General features: G+C 56.5%; 1 protein-coding gene across 1 annotated transcript; it reads left to right on the forward strand.

Annotated features, from left to right (window-relative positions):
* Positions 1–8,000: 8,000 nt before the first annotated feature.
* LOC136571084 (low affinity immunoglobulin gamma Fc region receptor II-like) lies at positions 8,001–10,573 on the forward strand. The gene is given in 6 exon segments (XM_066571455.1): positions 8,001–8,031; positions 8,305–8,325; positions 8,414–8,644; positions 8,853–9,107; positions 9,859–10,128; positions 10,218–10,573. Coding segments are annotated over 6 exon segments (1,164 nt in total).
* Positions 10,574–21,426: the final 10,853 nt, after the last annotated feature.

A 21,426-nucleotide genomic window follows, 5' to 3' on the forward strand; every position in this document is an offset into this window, starting at 1 on the left:
GCCCCCGGACGAGCTCTGGCAGAGTCAGCACCGAGCACCAGCTTTCCTCAACATCGCAGGGCAATTCAACATTCCCAGAGCTGCTGTACGAGGGCTGGAAAAGGAAAAAGGAGTGAAAGGCTGAGGGTTTGCAGGAATTGTGGCACAAAGCTACCAGAGATGCTGCTGTGGACCTGAGACTTGCCTGGGGTCGGGCGCCGCCTTCCTCCCATTCGGGATCATGGAGAGCAGTCGCGGGTGTTGTGCAGGGCGTGTGCCTGGCCCCAGGACACTGCTACGCTGCCACTGGGCACTGGGATCCAACCTGCTGCCTTGGCGGCTCCTGCCCGCTGCCGGTGGTGGTGCCGGGACCGATTGGTGGCCGTGAGTTTGCAAAAGGAGCGATTTGCCCTCCTCCCTCCCGGCCGAGGCCGCCATGGCCCCTGAGGGGATGGAGCTGGAGCGGGGCGCCCCCTGCTGGCCGGGAGTGCTCCCTGCAGCGCCCCCTGCTGGCCGCGGTTATAACTGCCACAAAAACCAACAGCGCTGAGCGGGAGGGAAAGTTCTGCGTTTGTGTTGTTTGTTCTGTTCTGCTTTATAAATTTCCTAGGAAACAGCTGTTATTCCTTTTCCTACACTTTTGCCTTGAAGCCCCATCATTTTTGAAATTAAAATATTTTAGACATGGGTCTTCTTTCCCTTCTGGGAACATTCCCACTTTCCTTGGCAGAGATTTCTTATTTAAATGAGTTGCCAGCTCCTGAGTTCCAGTGTGGATGGGACAGACACCCCAAGAGCAGACATGATCAAGGACTTGGTCACCTCATGGTCTGCCTTTTAAGCCAATTGGGCCACCAAGGGCCCTGTCCCCAGCAGGCACTTCTGGTCACGTGGCCACTCAGGAGCTGGCATTGGCAGAGCGTCACACTGTCGCCAGTGTGCCAAGCCTGACAAACTGATGGACAGGCGGGGCCCTGTCTCACCAAAAGCAAGGCCTGACCCACCCCTGCTACACACAGGTGTTCCAAAATGTCTCCAGACATCAAATTGTCCTGTCTCTGACACCCCACCCTGTGCCATGGCCTGATCCCGACTGCCCTGGCAAAAGGGGAGACTCCAGAACCCCCACAGGGCCTTTGTGAGATCCTCGTGAGGGAAACAGGGCAGAGGAGGATTTGGGACAGGGAACAAGAGAATCCAGAGCCTCCTGAAGCCCTCTTTGGCCATCAGAGCAAGGAAGATCCAGGGCGCTGCCAGGTTCCTCTGATGTAGGAAACCTGCTGTGGGAAATGTCTGGCGTTTCTTCCCTTTTGGGGGCTTTCTCTGGAAATCGTTCCTTGTGTGACAATTTGGACTCTGAACCTTGCTGCTGTTTCTGTTGGTTTTATTCTCTCTCGTTGCTGTTTCAGCAAACTGTTCTTCTCTCAGCCCTTTGGCATCTTTGTGCCCCCTCGGGGAGCAAGAGGGGCAGTTTTTAGTGGCAGCACAGACACGAGTTGGTGCCCATGTGTGGGGACACCCAGTGCCCCCAGTTCCCCCCAGTGTCACAGCACATTCCCGTAGATGTCACCGGGTCCCCGCAGCTCCGTGTAGGTCACCTGGGGATGCTGGAGGGTGGTGGCACAGGGGGACGCTGCGAGAGACACGGGCTGTGGGATCTGGGTGGGGTGACACTGGTGGGTGACGTGTCCCTCTGCGTGTGTCCCCCCCGTACTCACCCCCTGCCCTCTCGGTGACCACGACGTGGGTGTACAGCACCTCCCCCTCCTCTGGGGGGCCGGGGGATCCGGGGGGGCCCTGGGGGAATAAAGGGGATGTGGGGGAGGGAATGGGAGGTCTTGGGGGTTGTGGTAAAAGGGGAGAGTGTGGTTTGAGCTCCCCACTCACCTTTCTTGCTGCTTCCTGGCTGCTTCAAAGGAAAGAGGGGAGGGATGACTGTGGGGCTTCCCCAGGGCGCTGACCGCTCTCAGGATTGCTGAACCCCCACAGGACCCTCAATTTCCTTCAGGACCCCCAAACATCTCTGGAGCTCCCAGAATCCATGAACCTCCCCAGTGCCCCCTACCAACTCAGCCTCAATATGCAAAGCCCAGCAGGGCGAGAGACTCCCCCAGATACCGCCAGGGCCCCTGAAAGAACCCCCAACATCCCCGCAGGACCATCCAGTACCTCCCCAAACCCCATCAGCACCCCCAGCCAAGGTCACAATTCTGGGGCTATGGGTGCTGCCCTATCGCTCCCCAACTCTGGGGGTCTCTACAGCTCCCTGGGACCCCTGTCCCCCCATTGTCACCCACCCAGGTGGTGCCACGGGTGCCAGGCTGGAATGACACCCACGAGCAGGAGCAGGAACAAAAGGGCCCCACCAACCCTTGTGGCCACTGCAAGTAACAGAAGGGGACACATCAGGGTTACCCTGAACCCTGGGTGTCCTGCACTCCCTGATGACCCCGTGTGGCCCCACCTTTGTTGCAGTGTCACAGCCACGACCAGCTCAGTGCTGGGTGCCTGGAACACGCAGTGCAGGTCCAGCTGGTTGGTGGCCACACACAGGTAGGTGCCCGAATGTCCCACATCGATGTCTCCAAGCTCCAGGAGGGGACCCCGGGCCACCTCCTGCCCATTGTGCAACCAGGTGAAGGTGAGAGGGGCTGAGCCCACCTGCACCGAGCAGCGCAGGGTCACCGTGTCCCCCTCCAGCAGCGCCTGTGCAGGCACCTGCAGCACCAGCCCGTCTGGGGGACAGAGGGATCCTGTCAAATCCCATGGCACCAAGACCTCCCCACTGGGTCACACCCAGTGCACCAGGGGTTCCTGATGCCAACACTGGGATCCCCCCGGTCTGGGATGATCTGGGATGTCCCCAGAGCAGGGGATGGGCTCTGGTCACACAGGAGGTGACCCATGGAGCAGAGCACACCCAGAGCCCTTGGGGTCCCCGTGGGTGCCAGGCTGGGGACACCCAAACCTCCCTCATAATTTAAGACAGTCACAGGTGGGCTGAACCTGGTGCCGGGTCTGTCACACTCACAGGTGCCACTCTCGGTGAAAGTGAAATGGTCAGGTCCCTGCTGCCCCCAGAGCTCCCCGTCCTTGTACCAGGTTGTGGCACCGGCGGTCCCTGAGCCCTGGCAGGTCAGTGTCACCCGGTCCCACAGCATCACAGGACTCTAAGGGGGCTCCACCAGGAGCTGGGTGGTCTGGGCACCTGTGGGTGACAGGGGACACCAGCCTGCCAGGGCCAGCGAGGGACTGGGGACAGTGGGGTGGGGCCATGGCATCCCCCGAGGACTCACCAGCGAGGCCGAGGGTCTGGGCTGGAAGGGAGAAGGGACAGGGCTGGGTGAGGGTGGCACCACAGAGACAGTGGCACATTAGGCCCAGTGTATGGGGGCTGTCCCCAAAGTGTCCCCATGGGGACAGCAGTTCTTGTTAGAAAGTGCGTGGGGGTGGCCTCCAAAAGATTTGGCAAAGCAGGGGGACATGTCTGTGTCACAGCCACCTGTGCACCACATCTGTGTGGCACAGATACCTTGGGAACAGGAACGTGTCCCCTTGTGTCCCTGCATCCCAGTTCCCTTGTCCCCCACCCTATCCCCACAGCTACCAGAGCCCAAAGGTGCCAGTCCCCACATTCCTGTCCCCACATCCCCATCCCCAAATTCCTGCCCCTGTTCCTGTTCCCAAAGTCACCCTACATCCCCAGTCACACCAATATCCACTGTGGGTAACACGGACTGGCACTGCTGACACTCGGGACCTCAGGGGACTCTGCAGCCCCCCTTTCCTCCCTCCCCTCCTCATCCCCAGGTTTTCAGGCCCATGCCCAGGGCACTCACCCCACAGGAGCAGCACCACCTTCCCGGCCATCCCGGTGTTGCCAGCCATGTGGACTGGTGTGAGAGTCTGTCTGAAATATCCCTGATCCGCCTCACGATCATCATTGGGGGACCACTGAAGAAAAGACCCCCCTGTCTAGCCCTGTAGGAGAAAGTCATATGCCAGCCTGGCCCCGAGACCTGAGAGCATTGCTAAATCTTTGTTTTCACAGGTGTATTTACTATATGCTACACTGAGCTCAACAAGAAGAAAGAAGGACATTCTGACCTTTTGCAACAATAGCTGTGGGATTTTTCTCTTGGCCTGGCTGAACTTCTCCTGAGTTCTGGCTGGTCCTCCTAAGAAGACCCCTCTGGCTCAATTGTAGTCACCGTGACAGACAAACTGAAATGTAAGAAGCCTCTTCACCAGAGAAAAACCCAGACATGAAACCCCTATGTGAGAAGGCCCCCTCTCATACTTTCCAAGGCCTGGGACTGAAACCCCCAACCCCGGGGAGGTGTGCGGGGGGAGGCAAGCTGACCAAAGCAAGATGGATGTTGCAGGTGGGAGCATTGGACCATGAAGACAATGGCTCTCGCCCACTGCAGAGAATATGGACTGTGTGTACCCTTTCCAAATACCATTCTTTTCCCCGAGGATACAATAGACTACCTTTGATTCGGTTTCAAGATCTATTCCCCTTCCCCCATCAAAAAAGGCTATTATTAGAGTGCAGATGGACTGCACCCCTGAGATCTCCCTGGACGTGACCTGGTGAACTCCATCGGCTGGACACCGAAGGACTCCGCAGTACTACGTTTGGTAGCTACATACCTTTTTCTTTTTCCTCCCTCTTTTCCCTTTTATTTTTCCCTTTCCCCCAATTCCTCCCCAAGGCATTTTCACTGTGGTTGTTTCAATAAAGGTGATTTGTTTTGATTATCACTGCAAACCCTGTTCGACCGTGTTGGTTCTTCTTGCACTCTGAGATCACGAACCATCACGAAACCCATCCGTGAGGACGGCTTGTGACAACGGGCTGTCACTCACTGCTGTGGCCACCGCTCCCCTGGCTGGCGGCTCTTCGGATGAAGGGCAAGGAAGCGAGGTCACATCTTGTCCCAACATGGAGGTGGCCCTTGGTAGGGGCAGGGTGGCCACAAGATGGGCACAGGCTGGGGACAAGGTGGGGACAGCCTGGGGACATGGTGGGGGATGGTCTTGCCAGGAGTGGGGGGCTCAGGGGATGTGGGGAACCAAGGATGGGTGTCCAGCAGAAGGGGGGTCCAGGGGAACTGGGGTCTCCATGCCTGGGGGCATTCAGGGATGGGGGTGCTGTGGGAACATGGTCCCCAGGGATTTGGGGTCATGGTGTGTGGGTGCCAGGGCTGGGGGTGCAGGGGGAAAAAGGGAATCCTCAGGAATAGGGGCTCTGGGGAAGATGCAGCCCATGGGATGGGATCAAGGCAATGGTGGTGCTGGGCAATGTCAGTCCTGGGATGGGGGTCCCCAGGGAGGAGAGACCAAGGCAATGGGGGTCCCATGGTTGGGTTCCCAGGGGAATGGGGGTGTCAGGGATGGGCAGTGGCTGGGTGGCCATGGGGGTCACAGCTCCTTCCTGGGGTGCCTCAGATTTTGGGGTGACTCAGAGCCCAGCACAGTCCCCACCCTGGGGCACCCCAGGGCTGTCCTGGGAGTCTCTGTCTCCCTGCCCCACACATCCCTGGGTCAGGTCCCCCCATTTCCTGGCTCAGACATCCCAGGCAACACTTGATGCACAATTGGTTCAGAAAAAATTACACATCCATAGAATAAAAGCAAAAATCTTTCCCACATTATTTTCCCAATAAAGAACAAACTCAGCAAAAATCAAACTGGCAAGGTATAAAATGCTCTGGTTTATAGAATCCTTATAACGCTTTCTCTCCCAACAAGTCCCTCACAATAAAAACACAAACAAATCACAAAGAAATGAGACTTTTTGGGTCCCATTAGGAGCCCCCTGCTGCATCCCACAGCAGCGTTTGCTTGTGGATAACACAGAGGGTGGAATGTCCCTGAGTGTCCAACAGCTCCATGGGATTGTTCCCTGCCTGCTGGGCAGCAACCCAGCCCCTAAGGAAGCCCTTTCTTGGCCCATATTTAGGAACTCTTCCCATTTTTCACATTCCCACCTTGAAAATTGATTGACTTCCCTTGGAGGAAGGGGAGAAGCTCTGTCCATGCTTGGGACAGTGCACAGGAATCTGTGGAAATGCCCCTGTGTGCCTCAGGGTCTGATTCCCTGGTAAATCCACTCCAGCCTGCCCTGAATTCCCCTGCCTGGGCACTCCCTGCTCCTGCTGGGACACCCCTGTTCCCCAGCCCCTCGTGTGCAGCCCCTGCTCAATATTTCCACACTTTTCCCTCTCTTCAGGTGTGCACATCCAGAACACAAACATTCTTTCCATGAGGTTCCAAAGGGCTGCAGGTTTTGTTCTAGAAGGAGGGTCAAGGTCAGCTTGTTGAGCAGATTGGTGTGGGATTTGCAGTTGTTTTGTGGTTTTCTCAGTCCCTTGGGAACAGGAACAAATAATCAGTTGCTTCATTTCTGGACTGGTTCCCTCTCAGCTGAACCTGCAGGGGCAGTTTCCAGCCAGCCCTGCTCTGAAAACCATCAAAGGCCCTCACAGAGCCACTGCTTGGGCTCCCTTTGGGTTTTGTGCTTCTTGCAGGGCTGAGCAAACCACAGGCAGGGCCTTTTTCCACCCACAGAATTCTCACCTCTGCAGCAGCTCTAAAGCTGCCAGAATCAAAGCCAAGGGGGCAGGGGGGACCCTCAGGGCCTGGCTGCCACCTGGGGCTGGGCAGAGCAGGGCTGGGCAATGGCCATCCCTGTGCAGTGGGGCTGGGCCATGGCTGGGCCCCAGCCTTGCATTGACAGGGGTCCCCAGGATGTGCCACCCCTGGGACAGGCACCCGGCCAGGAATGTGCAGGGACATTTCTGGAACTGCCACCCCTGGGACAGGACCCCCCATGCCAGGATGTGTCACCCCCTGGGACAGGATCCCCCCAGGACAGGAGCCTCTGGATGTGCCCCCCCAGGACAGAACCCCCCCTTTCCCATCTGACTCTCAGCACAAACGGCCTCTTCCTTCTTGTCCAGGAAAAGGAAAGTGAAAGTGTTGAGGGGGCACAGCCCAACACCTCCACCCCCCACAGCCTCCCCACCCTTCCCTGCACCCCCTGCTCCCCATTTTCCTCCTCCCCTGCCTCCCCCCAACCCATTCCCTGCTCAGGTGCTCCCCAGGATTGTTGAGCTAGGAACAGAGGGCAGGGGGGACCTGGCAGAAAAGTGAGGAAAATAAGCAAAAAAGAGAAATAAAGAGAGGAAAAAGTCAAGGGCAGGGCAGGGCACAGAGGCAGAGCTACCCAGGACCCCCATGTGATGCCTGCACAGGAAATGAGCACCCCAGGGGTGGCAGTGCTGGACCCTGGGTCACACCAGAATCTGAGGTACCCAGGGAAGGAGCTGAGATTCCTGTGTCCATCAAGCAACTGCCCATCCCTGGCACCTCTGTTCCCCTGGGACCCAACCATGGCACCCCCATTCCGTATGTCCCACCTTGCCTGGGAGCCCCATCCTTGTACTGACATTCCCCAGGATCTCCATGGCCCAGGAGCCCATTCCCAAGGAACCCTCTCCTGTTCATTCCAAGCCCTGAAATCCCATCCCCCAGGACCTTCATCCTCTCAGCTCCCCCATTCTCCCATCATCCACATCCAAAGAACCCCCATCCCACGACTCCAACTCCCTGGAGCCCACGTTCCATTAGGATTCCCATCCCTGAGTCTCCCCAGCCCTGGGATCCCCATTTCCATGCCTCCCACCCCAATCCTAGGTGACTCCCCCTCTTCAGGATCCCCATTGCTCAGGGACCCCATCCCTGACACCCCCCATTCTCCTGGACACCCATCCCTGGCTCCCCAAAACCATTGATCCCCCCCCTTCCTGGGAACTCCATGTCCCACCTTGTCCCACCCAGCCTTGTCCCCAGCCTGTCCCCAGTTTGTGGCCACCCTGCCCCCACCAAGGGCCACCTACACATGGGGACGGACGTGACCTCGCTTCCTTCCCCTTCATCCGAAGAGCTGACAGGCAGGGGAGCGGTGCCACAGCAGTGAGTGACAGCCAGTGCACATGGCTGGGGACACCGGGATGGCCGGGAAGGTGGCGCTGCTCCTGTGGGGTGAGTGCCCCGGGCACGGGCCTGAAACCCCGGGGATGGGGAGGGGAGGGGGCACAGGGGGGCTGTGGGCTCCCCTGAGGTCTCCAATGCCAGCAGAGTCAGAGCATGAGGTCACCAGAGACATGGGGTGGATGTGGGGATAGAGGAAGGGGGACAGGAATGTACTGCTGTCCCCTATGGGACAGTTTGGGGACATCTCCCACACCCTGTGCCCCCGGTGCCTCTGTCCCCATGGTGCCACCCCCACCCAGCCCTGTCCCTTCTCCCTTCCAGCCCAGACCCTCGGCCTCGCTGGTGAGTCCTCAGGGGATGCCATGGCCCCACCCCGCTGTCCCCAGCCCCGCACTGGCCCTGGCAGGCTGGTGTCCCCTGTCACCCACAGGTGCCCAGACCACCCAGCTCCTGGTGGAGCCCCCCTGGAGGCCGGCGGCGCTGTGGGACCGGGTGACCCTGACCTGCCAGGGCTCGGGGACCGCCAGTGCCACAACTTGGTACAAGGATGGGCAGCTCTGGGGGCAGCAGGGACTCGACCACCTGAGTGTCACTGAGAGTGGCACCTACACGTGTGACAGACCTGGCAGTGGGCACAGCCCCCCCGTTAGGGTCTTAGATGGTGAGTGGGGATCTTAAATCATCTGGGTGGCCGCTGATAGATCTGGGTGGGCTCCACTCTGTGGGTGGCCTCACACCCCTTGTGTGGTGCCCTGCACACAGGAACATCCCAGTTCATCCCAGTGCACCCACATGTCCCCAGTGCCATGGGGACCCTCCTTGCACCTGTCTCAAGCCCCTCACTGAGATGGGACCCTCCTGTCCCACAGATGAGCTGGTGCTGCAGGTGCCAGCACGGGCACTGCTGGAGGGGGACACAGTGACCCTGCGCTGCCGGGGCCGGCAGGACAACCCGGTCACCAGGGTGTGATTTTACCAGGAGGAGAAGAATCTGTGGGGGTCCCTCAGGGGAACCGAGCTGTCCCTGTCCCCTCTGCAGCTGCACCACAGCGGTCACTACAGCTGCAGTGGCTTGGTGAAGCCCTTTCTTTCACGGTCAGCAGCAGTGCCAGTGACAGTGCACGGTGAGCACGCCCACAGTTGGAATTCTGATCTCCTGACACCTCCAAAGCCCCTTCCCAGCAGACTCAGAGTCACAGTCCTCATCTCCCCTCTCCTTCCCTGAGCTCTTCTCGGTGCTGGTGCTGGAGGGTCCCCCCAAGCCCACCGAGGGATCCCCCCTGACTCTCAGCTGCCTCAGCACCCCCAGCGCCCTGCGGCCCTGAGCCCCCCTCCTGCACGTGTTCTACCGGGACGGGCAGGTGGTGGGGGGCCCGCAGGGGTCCCTGCAGCTGCTGGTGCCCACCCTGGGGGTCTCCCACTTGGGGAATTACAGCTGCCAGGTGCACTCCGAGGGGGGTCGTGCGGAAGAGCAGAGCCCGGCTCCATGTCACGGTGCACAGTGAGTGCGGGGATGGGCACGGGGAGCCCTCACAGTCTGCTTGGGTCCCCCATCACTGTCTGGGGACCTCCATCAGTGCCAGGAGACCCCATCCCTCACTGGGTCCCTTCACCCCTCCCTAGGTCCCCTCACCCCTCTCTCAAGTCCCATCACATTCCCCAGGTCTCACCATCCCCTCCCTTGGGTCCCTGTACCCTCCCTGGTTTCAGCCCCCTCCCTCACCAGGTGTCCCTTCCCTGAGCCCCCTCATCCTTCCTCGGAGTCCCTTTCAAGACCCCCCAGTCTCTTCGCCCCCTCTCCCTCACTGGGATCCCTCTTCCCCTCCCTTTTGCCCCAGGTCCCTCACTGTCCCCTTCTGTCACCCCCTCCCATAGGGGTCCCGCTCTCGGGGGTGTCCCTGTCAGCACAGCCCCCCAGGGGACAGGTGGCACTCGGGGACCGCCTGGTGCTGAGCTGCGTGGTGGCCACAGGGACATGTCCCCTGTCCTTCTCCTGGCACCGGGAGGGCTCGGGGGCACTGCTCGGCACCAGCCCCCACCTGGAGCTTCAACACGTTGGGGACAATGACAGCGGCCAGTACCGGTGCCGGGTCAGCAATGGGGACAGCGTGGCCGAGAGTGACCCCCTGAATGTCACCGTCCTGGGTGAGCAGGACCCTCGGGCTGGGATTGACCCCAGCCACAGCACCCCCATCCCACCTCACCCAGTGCCAGCCTTCTTTATGTCCCCACAGTGCCTGTGGCCAATGCCACCATCATCCCCAGTCCCCCATCACCCCAGGTGCATGCAGGTGACAACGTGACCCTGCGCTGCTCAGTGCAGGTGGGCTCAGCCCCTGTCACCTTCACCTGGCTGCACAACGGGAAGGAGGTGGCCCAGGGTCCCCTCCTGGAGCTCAGGGACATCGATGTGGGACATTCGGGCACCTCCCAGTGCATGGCCACCAACCAGCTGGGACAGGACGGGCACCGCGTGTTCCAGGCACTCAGCCCTGAGCTGGCCCTGGAGGTGACACCTGGCTCACCTGGGTCACAGGTGGGGTCACACGGGGTCACCAGGGAGTGCAGGACCCCTGGAGATGATGGGTGACCCTGATGTGTCCCCCTCTGTTTCTTGCAGTGGCCGCAGGTGTCAGTGAGACCCTTTTGTTCCTGCTCCTGCTCGTGGGTGTCATTGTTGCCTGGCACCGGTGGCACCGTGTGTGTGAGTGACAATGGGTGCACAGGGGTCATGGAGAGGGGTGGGAAGGCCCCAAGAGAAGTGGGGCCCTAGGGCAGCACCCACAGCCCCTGACTTGGGAGGGGCTGAGCCCCCAGTGTCCATGGCTGAGAGCCCTGGGAGCTGTTGGAGGGTCCTGCAGGGATGTTGGGGGTTCTATCAGGGGTTCCCCTCCCTGCCAGGCTCAGGGTTCTGGGGACTCAGGCTGCTGGTGCAAGTGGGGGGACCATCAGGGATACTGGGGGGCCTGGGGAGGATTGTGTGTCTGGTGGTGGTTCAGCATTCCCAGGGGTGGATGGGGGCCCCTGGGTCTCCAAAGTCACCCCTCCAGTTTTCCTTTGCAGATGCCAGGAAGCACCAGGAAAGGTGGGTGCAGGCTCCAGCCATGATACACCTTTTACCCAAACCCCCAGCACCTCCCATCCCCTTCCACACACCCCCTTATTCCCACAGGGCCCCCCAAGACCCCCTGGCACCCCCGCTGGAGGATCCTCAGGTGACGTACATGGAGCTGCAAAGGCAACCATGGGAGCCCAGTGACATCTATGACAATCTACACCAAAAGTTGTGATGCTCTGGGAAGCGAGAGGCACTGGGTGACACTGGGGGTGCCCCCTCCATGGCTCCTGTGGTTGCCCGTCCTTCCGAGGGAGGTGGTCATGGGTCAGGGGGAGGCTACACAGGGCACCCTCTGCTCCCCATTTCCTCTCCCAGTACCCCCAAGGGCTCCCCCATCCCTTTGCTCGTACCTGCAGGGGCTCCCCAGCCCCATCCAAGTGTCCATGTACCCTCAGGGACTGCCCCATTCTCTCCCCACAGTGCTTGCAGTACACCCAGGGCTTCCCCATTCCCCCTCCCACTACCCCTGTCCCATCCCACTGTAAAAGGGGGAGTCGGGGAGGATTCTTGCTGAAAGGTTTCTCAGATGAAAATGAAGCACAAACATGGCAATATTATATCTGAGAACTGTTTATTGATAAAGGAGGGTAAGGGTTCTTCCCAAAGGGGAAGAGAAGGGAGTAGAAAGGGAAAAGGACAGAGAGAGAAACAGAAGACAGGGACAGCGTTACCACAAGAAGCCCGGGCGCTCTGTGGGCAGCAGCTCTGCAGATGGAGTGTGTGTGCTGCAAGCCAGGGCGAGCCCACACGGCTTTTGTGAGTGGCTGGGCGTGATTTCCAAGGACGGCACCTGCGTGTCTCTGGCATTGCCAGCGATGGCTGCAGGGGCTGCTGTGGGTTGGCTGCGGGCTGGTGCTGGGCACTGGTGGCTCTGGGCTGGCTGCCGCGGGCTGGGGCTGCCGTGGGCAGGTGCAGCAGGCTCGGGGCTGGGGGCAGCGTGGGAAACGCGGCAGAGGCGGCGGGTGGGTGCAGGCAGCATCCGCTCCATCGGGGAAGCAATGAAGGAACGTCCAGGAGGAGCAGGAATGAGCTGCCTCGGGGAAGCAGCAAAGCAGGGAAGAACGGGTGCGGACAGGGAAGAAGGACCACCGGGAGGAAAAGGTGAGGAGGGGGAGTATCGGTGATATTTTTGCCTGACGACTGGGAGGAATGATGCATCTGAGTCCGTCTTTTCAGAAGGCTAATTATTTACTTTATTATACTATATTATTCTATGCCATATTACATTACATCTAAACTGAATCTGCCAAGCACTCAACTGCACTCCACTGCACACAATCTCATGACTGTCAGCAGTCCTGACATGCACACATCTGTATCCAATTGGTCAGTGAATCAAAACACTCACACCAGAATCCAATTACCAATTCCTTTCAGGTACACAATCTTACACAATGCATTCCACTTGTGAAAAACAGAGGAACAGTATCTGAGGTAAGAATTGTTTGGATCATTCTTTGCTTCTCTCACTGCTCCTCCCAGGTTCAGAGAATGTCAATCCCACAGGGGAGGAGGGCCAAGCTGACCCTCCCAGCAAGCCCCTGATCCCTCCAAGAAACCCAAAGCAAAACGCTCCTGTTCTGTCAGAATGTGTTGCTGTTATTTGCAAAGGCTCCTCCCACAGCCGGATTTCCTGGGCATTTTTTCCCAGACATTTTTCCCAGGCATCTGTCCCACCAGCCTGTGGGTCACTCACAGCCAGATCACTGAAGCTTTCTCTCCCCTGATTCTCTGTTGTGTGAAGCCTCACCAGGGACAGGGTTCCCAGCACATGGACAACCACAGAGTAATTATTCAGTCATGTGTAGCATAAGTTAAGACATAAATAAAATTCAGATTTGTTCCTCTTAACCCCAGTGTGCTTTGTGGCTCTGCAATCCCCCTCCCAGTGCTCCCACTAAGGTGGCTTACTGGTGCCCATCCCAGTTCCAAAGGGGTACAGGACCTGGTTCCCTGCTCCTGGGACAAAAATGCAGCTCTTTGGTTAAACGAGCAGAAATGGTGTTTCTTTGTTTAGCTCTGTCAAGGAAGCTGAACAAGGTGGGAACCTCCCTTGGAATGGAAAATACAACCCCCATCACTCTGAATTATTGTAACATTGAAATTACATGGCTTTTAGTCAAAGATGTGGGAACAGGAATAAGAGTTCTTTACTGGTATGTACTGTGAGAAACAAGTAAATGGAAGTTGACTTTTGCTGGATATTATATGAATTGATATTATTGATGATATTGTTGATTAAATATTGTGATGTTGTTAGTGTTGGGACAGTGATGTGTATTGTGGAGGGGCTGATGTTGTTGGGGTGTCCATTTAAGCCTGGGGCCCAGCCTGGGCCCAGCCATGGCCCAGCCCCACTGCACAGGGATGGCCATTGCCCAGCCCTGCTCTGCCCAGCCCCAGGTGGCAGCCAGGACATGAGGATCTCCCCTGCCCCCTTGGCTTTGATTCTGGCAGCTTTAGAGTTGCTGCAGAGGTGAGAATTCTATGGGGGAGAAGGCCTGGCTGTGGTTTGCTCAGCCCTGCAAGAAGCACAAAGCCCAAAGGGAGCCCAAGCAGTGGCTCTGTGAGGGCCTTTGATGGTTTTCAGAGCAGGGCTGGCTGGAAACTGCACCTGCAGGGGTAGCTAAGAGGGAACCAGTCCATAAATACAGCAATTGATCATTTTGTCCCTCTTGGCAAGGGACTGAGAGAGCCCCAGAACTACTGCAAAGACAACAACTCTCTGCTTAACAAGCTGAAGTGGGCCTTCATTCTTAAACAAAACCTGCGGCCTTCTGAAACCTCATGGAAGGAATGTTTGGCCTCTGGCTGTGGTCATTAGATAAGAGAGAAAAGTGTGGAAATATCGAGCAGGAGCTCTGGCCATTGTGGGGAGTGACCCTCTCTGGATTCCAGGTGGCCCCAAAGCTGCTCCATCCCTGCCCTCCTCACCTGAGTGAAAGGCTGAGGGTTTGCAGGAATTGTGGTGTAAAGCCACCAGAGGTGCTGTTGTGGACCTGAAAACTGCCTGGGGTCAAGCGCTGCCTTCCTTCCATTCGGGATCATGGAGAGCGGTCGCGGGTGTTGTGCAGGGCGTGTGCCTGGCTCCGGGACACTGCTACGCTGCCACTGGGCACTGGGATCCAACCTGCTGCCTTGGCGGCTTCTGCCCGCTGCCGGCGGTGGTGCCGGGACCGATTGGTGGCCGTGAGTTTGCAAAAGGAGCGATTTGCCCTCCTCCCTCCCGGCCGAGGCCGCCATGGCCCCTGAGGGGATGGAGCTGGAGCGGGGCGGCCCCTGCTGGCCGGGAGTGCTCCCTGCAGCGCCCCCTGCTGGCCGCGGTTATAACTGCCACAAAAACCAACAGCGCTGAGCGGGAGGGAAAGTTCTGCGTTTGTGTTGTTGGTTCTCTTCTGCTTTATAAATTTCCTGGTAAAGAGCTGTTATTCCTTTTCCCACATTTTGGCCTGCAAGCCTCATCATTTTTCAAATTTAAAAAATTTTTGACATGGGTCTTCTTTCCATTCCGAGAAAATTCCCACTTTCCTTTACTGAGATTTCTCATTTAAATGAAAGTCTTGACCCACCCCTGCCACACACAGGTGTTCCAAAATGTCTCCAGACATCAAATTTTCCTGCCTCTGACAACCTGCCCTGTACCATGGCTTGATCCCAACTGCCCTGGCAAAAGGGGAGACCCCAGAATGCCCACAGAGCCTTTGTGAGATCATCGTGAGGAGAACATGACAGAGGAGGGGTTTGGGACAGAGACACGAGAATCCAGAGCCTCCTGAAGGCTGCTTTGGCCACCAGAGGAACGAAGATCCACAGCTCTGCCAGGTTCCTCTGATGGAGGAAACATGCTGGGGGAAATGTCTGAGGTTTGTTCCCTTTTGGGGGCTTTCCCTGGAAATCGTTCCTTCTGTGATCCTTTGGACGCTGAACCTTGTTGCTGTTGCTCTTGGTTTTATTCACTCTCATTGCTGTTTCAGGAAATTTTTCTTCTCTCAGCCCTTTGGGATCTTTGTGCCCCCAAAGGAAGTAGGAGGAGCAGTTTTTAGTGTCAGCACACACACGAGTGGGTGCCCATGTGTGGGGACCCCCAGTGCCCCCAGTTCCCCCCAGTGTCACAGCACATTCGCGTAGATGTCACCGGGTTCCCGTGATCGCCCCTGGGGTCCCCGCAGCTCCGCGTTGGTCACCTGGGGATCCTGGAGGGTGGTGGCACGGAGGGACGCTGCGAGAGACACGGGCTGTGGGATCTGGGTGGGGTGACACTGGTGGGTGACGTGTCCCTCTGCGTGTGTCCCCCCCGTACTCACCCCCTGCCCTCTTGGTGACCATGACGTGGGTGTACAGCACCTCCCCCTCCTCTGGGGGGCCGAGGGATCTGGGGGCGCCCTGAGGGAATAAAGGGGATGTGAGGGAGGGAATGGGAGATCTTGGGGGTGGGGTAAAAGGGGAGAGTGTGGTTTGAGCCCCCCACTCACCTTTCTTGCTGCTTCCTGGCAGCTTCAAAGCAAAGAGGGGAGGGGTGACTGTGGGAGTTCCCCGGGGCCCTGACCCCTCTCAGGATTGCTCACCCCCCAGAGGACCCTCAATTTTCCTCAGGACCCCCAAACATCTCTGGAGCTCCCAGAATCCATGAACCTCCCCAGTGCCCCCTACCAACTCAGCCTCTATATCCAAAGCCCAGCAGGGAGAGAGACCCCCCCAGATACCCCCAGGGCCCCTGAAAGAACCCCCAACATCCCCACAGGACCCTCCAGTACCTCCCCAAACCCCATCAGCACCCCCAGCCAAGGTCACAATTCTGGGGCTATGGGTGCTGCCCTATTGCTCCCCAACTCTGGGGGTCTCTACAGCTCCCTGGAACCCCTGTCCCCCCATTGTCACCCACCCAGGTGGTGCCACGGGCACCAGGCTACAATGACACCCACGAGCAGGAGCAGGAACAAAAGGGCCCCACTGACCCTTGTGGCCACTGCAAGTAACAGAAGGGGACACATCAGGGTTACCCTGAACCCTGGGTGTCCTGCACTCCCTGGTGACCCGGTGGGGCCCCACCTTTGTTGCAGTGTCACAGCCACGACCAGCTCAGTGCTGGGTGCCTGGAACACGCAGTGCAGGTCCAGCTGGTTGGTGGCCACACACCGGTAGGTGCCCGAATGTCCCACTTCGATGTCTCCAAGATCCAGGAGGGGACCCCGGGCCACCTCCTGCCCATTGTGCAACCAGGTGAAGGTGACAGGGGCTGAGCCAACTGCACCTAGCAGCACAGGGTCACCGTGTCCCCCTCCAGAAGCGCCTGCGCAGGCACCTGCAGCACCAGCCCGTCTGGGGGACAGAGGGATCCTGTCACATCCCATGGAACCAAGACCTCCCCACTGGGTCACACACAGTGCATCGGGGGTTCCCGATGCCAACACTGGGATCCCCCCGGTCTGGGATGCTCTGGGATGTCCCCAGAGCAGGGGATGGGCTCTGGTCACACCAGGAGGTGACCCATGGAGCAGAGCACACCCAGAGCCCTTGGGGTCCCCGTGGGTGCCAGGCTGGGGACACCCAAACCTCCCTCACCATTTAAGACAGTCACAGGTGGGCTGAACCTGGTACCGGGTCTGTCACACTCACAGGTGCCACTCTTGGTGAAAGTGAAATGGTCAGGTCCCTGCTGCCCCCAGCGCTGCCTGTCCTTGTACCAGGTCGTGGCACCAGCGGTCCCCAAGTGTAGTAAACCCCATAGATTTAGGAAAAGCACCATGGAGGATATCAACAATAGGAATGCTGAAACAGCAAAAGAAAATCCCTATTTTCCTGTCCTCCGCCCTTAACCTACCTCTGTAACCCTATAAGGCAATGTCATGTTAACCCCTTACCCATTGGTCAAGCTTGGATCCATTACAACCCTATAAAAGAAGCATACTGTACCCCATTAGGGGAGAAAGAAGAAGAGCAGAGACCCAAATAAAGCCATCTTCGTGGAACAGCCTGTGCCTTCTCCTTCTCCTCTCTCTCTGTCTGCTGCAGCCTCCAGCCCAGGGCACCACTACCTAGCAAGCAGAGCTGAAATCCTAAGAGCTTGCAATCACTATAGAGCTGATAATCACCATGCTTGCTAGATGGTAGCCCCACGGCCTTGGCATGAGCGAGCTAGCTTCGGGCACCCGGTCCCTACTCAGGGACTGAGCTCCTGAGCCCTATTGCTCTGCTTTATAATAACGCCAATGAGTCTTTATTAAAGTGGCATCCCAACGACAACGGACTCCCCCAGAGGTGATATCCGTCGGTTGAGCAACGAAGCCCCCCGGGGGTTTTCTGTGATTGCCTGTTTGGGAAGCCGCTCCTTCTGTGAAGGGACTTTTTGTTTTAGAAAATCCTTTCCCCAGGAGGGTCAGTTCGACACTCAAAACTTACATCTGAACGAGAGAAAGTTCCGAGGAGAACTGACGACAGCAGACCCCTTCCACAGATCTTGGACCCCAGGAACTGTAAGTATTAGCTAATATTGCGCACATAACTTTGGGGCTCCAAAACTTTTTTTTCATTTTTTTTCCTTTTTTTTTTTTTTGCGTTTTTTCTGCTGGAAGGGCTAACCATTAACATGGGTACAATTTTTAGTACATTAAAACTAAGTAAAACCGAGAGAGAGATATATTTAACTATTTTAGAAATCTTATCTGCTAACAACTTCTCCTTTTCTAAAGGCAAGCTCTCAAAAACTAACCTTAAATATTTGTAACTTGGATTATTTCGCAACACCCTGATACTGATAAGAAAGCAGTCATTGAAAATTCGTTTTGGGATATGACCAGGAACACAATATATATCTCCCAAACAAACCAGGATTTCTCTGTAACTAACTGTCGTGATACGGCGGGAGAAATGCGACACACCATATGCGATGAATAGCAAATCCCGAAGTTTATTGAAACCCCACACATATTTATATTGGTGTTAATGAAGCTTATACATATTGCAAAAGCTGAGATCATTATTGGTTAAAGCACACTTAGATCAACCACACCTACTTCTATCTTCTAACAATTATTTTGCTTCTATGTTTGCATTCTTCTAACTTTTCTACCTAAGATAACTACATTTTCTGGCAAGCGATTTTCTCCCCCGTCTTCCCGTTTCAGGGAAGGTCACTGTGACCTTTGTCAGTGATTGGACACTGGTTGCTCAGTTCCCAGCTTGTTTCCCCTATCCTTATCCATTGGTATCACATCGAAATGTCCTTTCTCAGCTAACCAATTATCCAAAAAGCTCTCTACAACTAACTATTTGCCTTTATTCCATATAATAACTAAAACCGTTGAAAGATTTAACAGAGAAAAAATCTTGCAGGGCTTAACAGACATTCCTCTTCAAATACTAATGAGAATGATAAGAACTCAGAGGAATGTCACATGCATATGTCACACCACCTCTTAGGTCCTAAAGTCCCTCTTGCCTCCGTTACTCCTAAAGCAGAGGTTACGCTGCCCACCCCAGTTCCCCCTCCCACATCCTCCACCCCTGCGGGACCTGCGCTGCCCAACTCCGCGGATCCTGTTTTATCTATAATTCCACACATCCCCCCTACCCCCGGCTTGGCTTCCTCCTTGCTTCCGGTCCCGGGGGTCCCTTTTCCTGCCTCTGCTGCCCCCTCCACCCCTGCGTCGGCTCTGCCCCCCGCCGCTGCGAACCCCCCCACCCCCGCGCTGGTGTCCCCCACCATCCCTCCCGCCGCTGCGCCCGCCGCCCCCGCTCCCCCCGCCCCGGCTCCGACCGGCCCGGCCCCTCCCGAGGGCTCCCCGAGCCTCACCCCCGCCGCTCCCGAGCCCGTGTCCATCTCCACCGCCTCCCCCTGCTCCCTGCCCGCCACAGCAGGGGGACCTCGCACAAGCGCAGTGCCACCAACCCACCCCGTAACTGCAGCAGCCCAGACCGGTACCACCGCCTGCCTCCCCTCACTCCCCCCATGCCCACACCCCCACCCCGCCCAGCCCCCCTGCCCCCACCACGCGTGCCCCCAACCCCCCACCCAACCTTCAATGCCACCCGAACGGATCCCAGACACCCCCCACGGTGCTCCCCCCCCCACCCGGTCCTGTACGTGCTGTGCTGCCATCCCAGCTCCATTGGCGCCTCCCCCTAGCCGGGTCATGCCATGTCTCCCCCGCCAGCCACTGAAACCTTTGAAAAACGCTTCTAAACGAAAAAAGCGCAAGTCACGGATAGAAACCCCCCCCAGTCCTCCTCAGAGGACCAGAGCTCTTGCAGTGAATCTGGTTCTGATACGATCCACACGGATCCATGGGCTCTTATTAAAATAAAAGCGACAAAGGCTGGAGACTGGGAGCTGGCACAGAAAATTAATGCTTTCCCAGTAGAATATAAGCAAGGACGGAATGGTGGCGAGTCCATATAAAGACATGGAAGGCTAACTCGAATAAAGAACTAGTGCAATTAAGAAATATAGCCAAAGAAAATGGGCGAAGCTCACATATTTTTAGAAATTTCTTAGAAGCCATGTTCTCAGCACATGTCTTACTTCCCCATGATGTAAAAAATATTTCACACTGCCTCCTGTCCCCAGCAGAATATTTGTTATGGGACAGGCATTGGAAAAGACATTTAAAAACATTATCAGATTCATATTCTGCGGATGCTAATAAGAAGAATTTTACGGTAGTCCAACTAGCTGGTGAAGGTGACTTACAGAAACCAGCAGACCAATTGGAAACCTTGAATAAAGAGGCACTGCAGGACATCGCTCTCGCAGCAAAAACCTCTTTACTTCTCATGCATGATGAGTCAATGCCAACAATGCATTTTTCTACTATTAAACAAGGAATAGATGAAAGTTTTATCAAATTTGTGGACAGACTTAGAGATGCTCTGGAGAAACAGATAGAGAGCACAGAGGCAAAGAAGGAACTCTTATGTAAACTTGCCTTGTGTAACTCAAATGAAAAATGCAAAGCCATTTTGAGGTCTCTACCCATGGATACAGACCCCACCATAGAGCAAATGCTGGAATGCTGTACACGTCACATGTCCACTGAAAATACAGTGGCGCAAGCAGTTGCTAAGGGTATTGCTGAAGGAGTTTCTGGTGCATATGCAGTAATAGCTTCTAAAGACCAAGCTAAATGCTATCACTGTGGGGATCTTGGACATTACATAAAGGACTGCCCAGAAAGGTCACCTCCCCGATACCACCGTACCAATTACCAAAGACCCCAGAATCAGCAGCGCTACCAGCAGCGCCCGTTAAACTCCTTGCGCCGCCTGGTCGAGCCCCGGGTGCTGACAACAAATCAAAGGCCACCCAGACCCAACCACGCACCATCCCAGGACGTTCTGGACCACAAGAAGAGGATCCAACCCACGGGGCAACCCAGATGTGAACCCACCGTCAACTGGTAACTGCTTTGTCCATTGACTGTAATAACGAGAATGTTCACCGTGTTCCCACAGGCAAATGTGGGCCAAAAGGTGGTCCTTCGCACATTTTAATTATAGGCGACTCTCTTAATAGCCCAAAGGAGATCTTTGTTGTTCCAGAAGTGCTGACAGTGCAGCCAGGACAAGAGATTCTCGTCCAGGTATACTGCATAGACTCGCCATTTTTTCTTTCAAAGGGAACTCCAATAGCACAAGCCTTTTTACTCCCAAAGGATCACAGGGAACAGATTCCTCTCAACCCTACAGCTATGTGGGCACAAGTTGTGGGACCATCCAAGCCTACCATCGAGTGTGGCCTCACCTGCAAAGGCAAGAAGACCCACCTACCAGGGATGCTGGACACTGGTGCTGATGTGACCATCATCACCCGCTCAGAATGGCCAGCACACTGGGATCTACAACCTGTTGCAGGCATGATTTCAGGGATTGGTGGAGCCACAGTGTCCATGAGAAGCAAGAGCAACATCCTCATGGAAGGGCCTGAAGGCAAGCTGGCAACCATTCGTCCATTTGTGGTAAGGGCCCCTATCACCCTTTAGGTCAGAGACATTCTATCCCATTGGGGAGCTTCCCTACGTATTCCCACTCAGGATTTGTAATCGGGGCCACTGAACTAAGCGCGCTGCCAGAAACACCTCGTCTCACCTGGAAAAGTCACAAGCCATTCTGGATTGAACAGTAGCCCCTCAATAAAGCCAAACTGCGCGCCCTAAACACCCTTGTGGAAGATCAGCTCACAAAAGGCCACATAGTGGAATCCAACAGCCCTTGGAACTCTCCAGTCTTCGTTCTACCAAAGCCTGGGACAGACAGGTGGAGGCTTCTCCACAACCTTCACAGAATCAACGAGGTCATCGAGGACATGGTCCCCCCTCCAGCCATGCCTG

This window comes from Molothrus aeneus, unplaced genomic scaffold, assembly GCF_037042795.1.
Source record: "Molothrus aeneus isolate 106 unplaced genomic scaffold, BPBGC_Maene_1.0 scaffold_60, whole genome shotgun sequence".
Classification (NCBI taxonomy): domain Eukaryota; kingdom Metazoa; phylum Chordata; class Aves; order Passeriformes; family Icteridae; genus Molothrus; species Molothrus aeneus.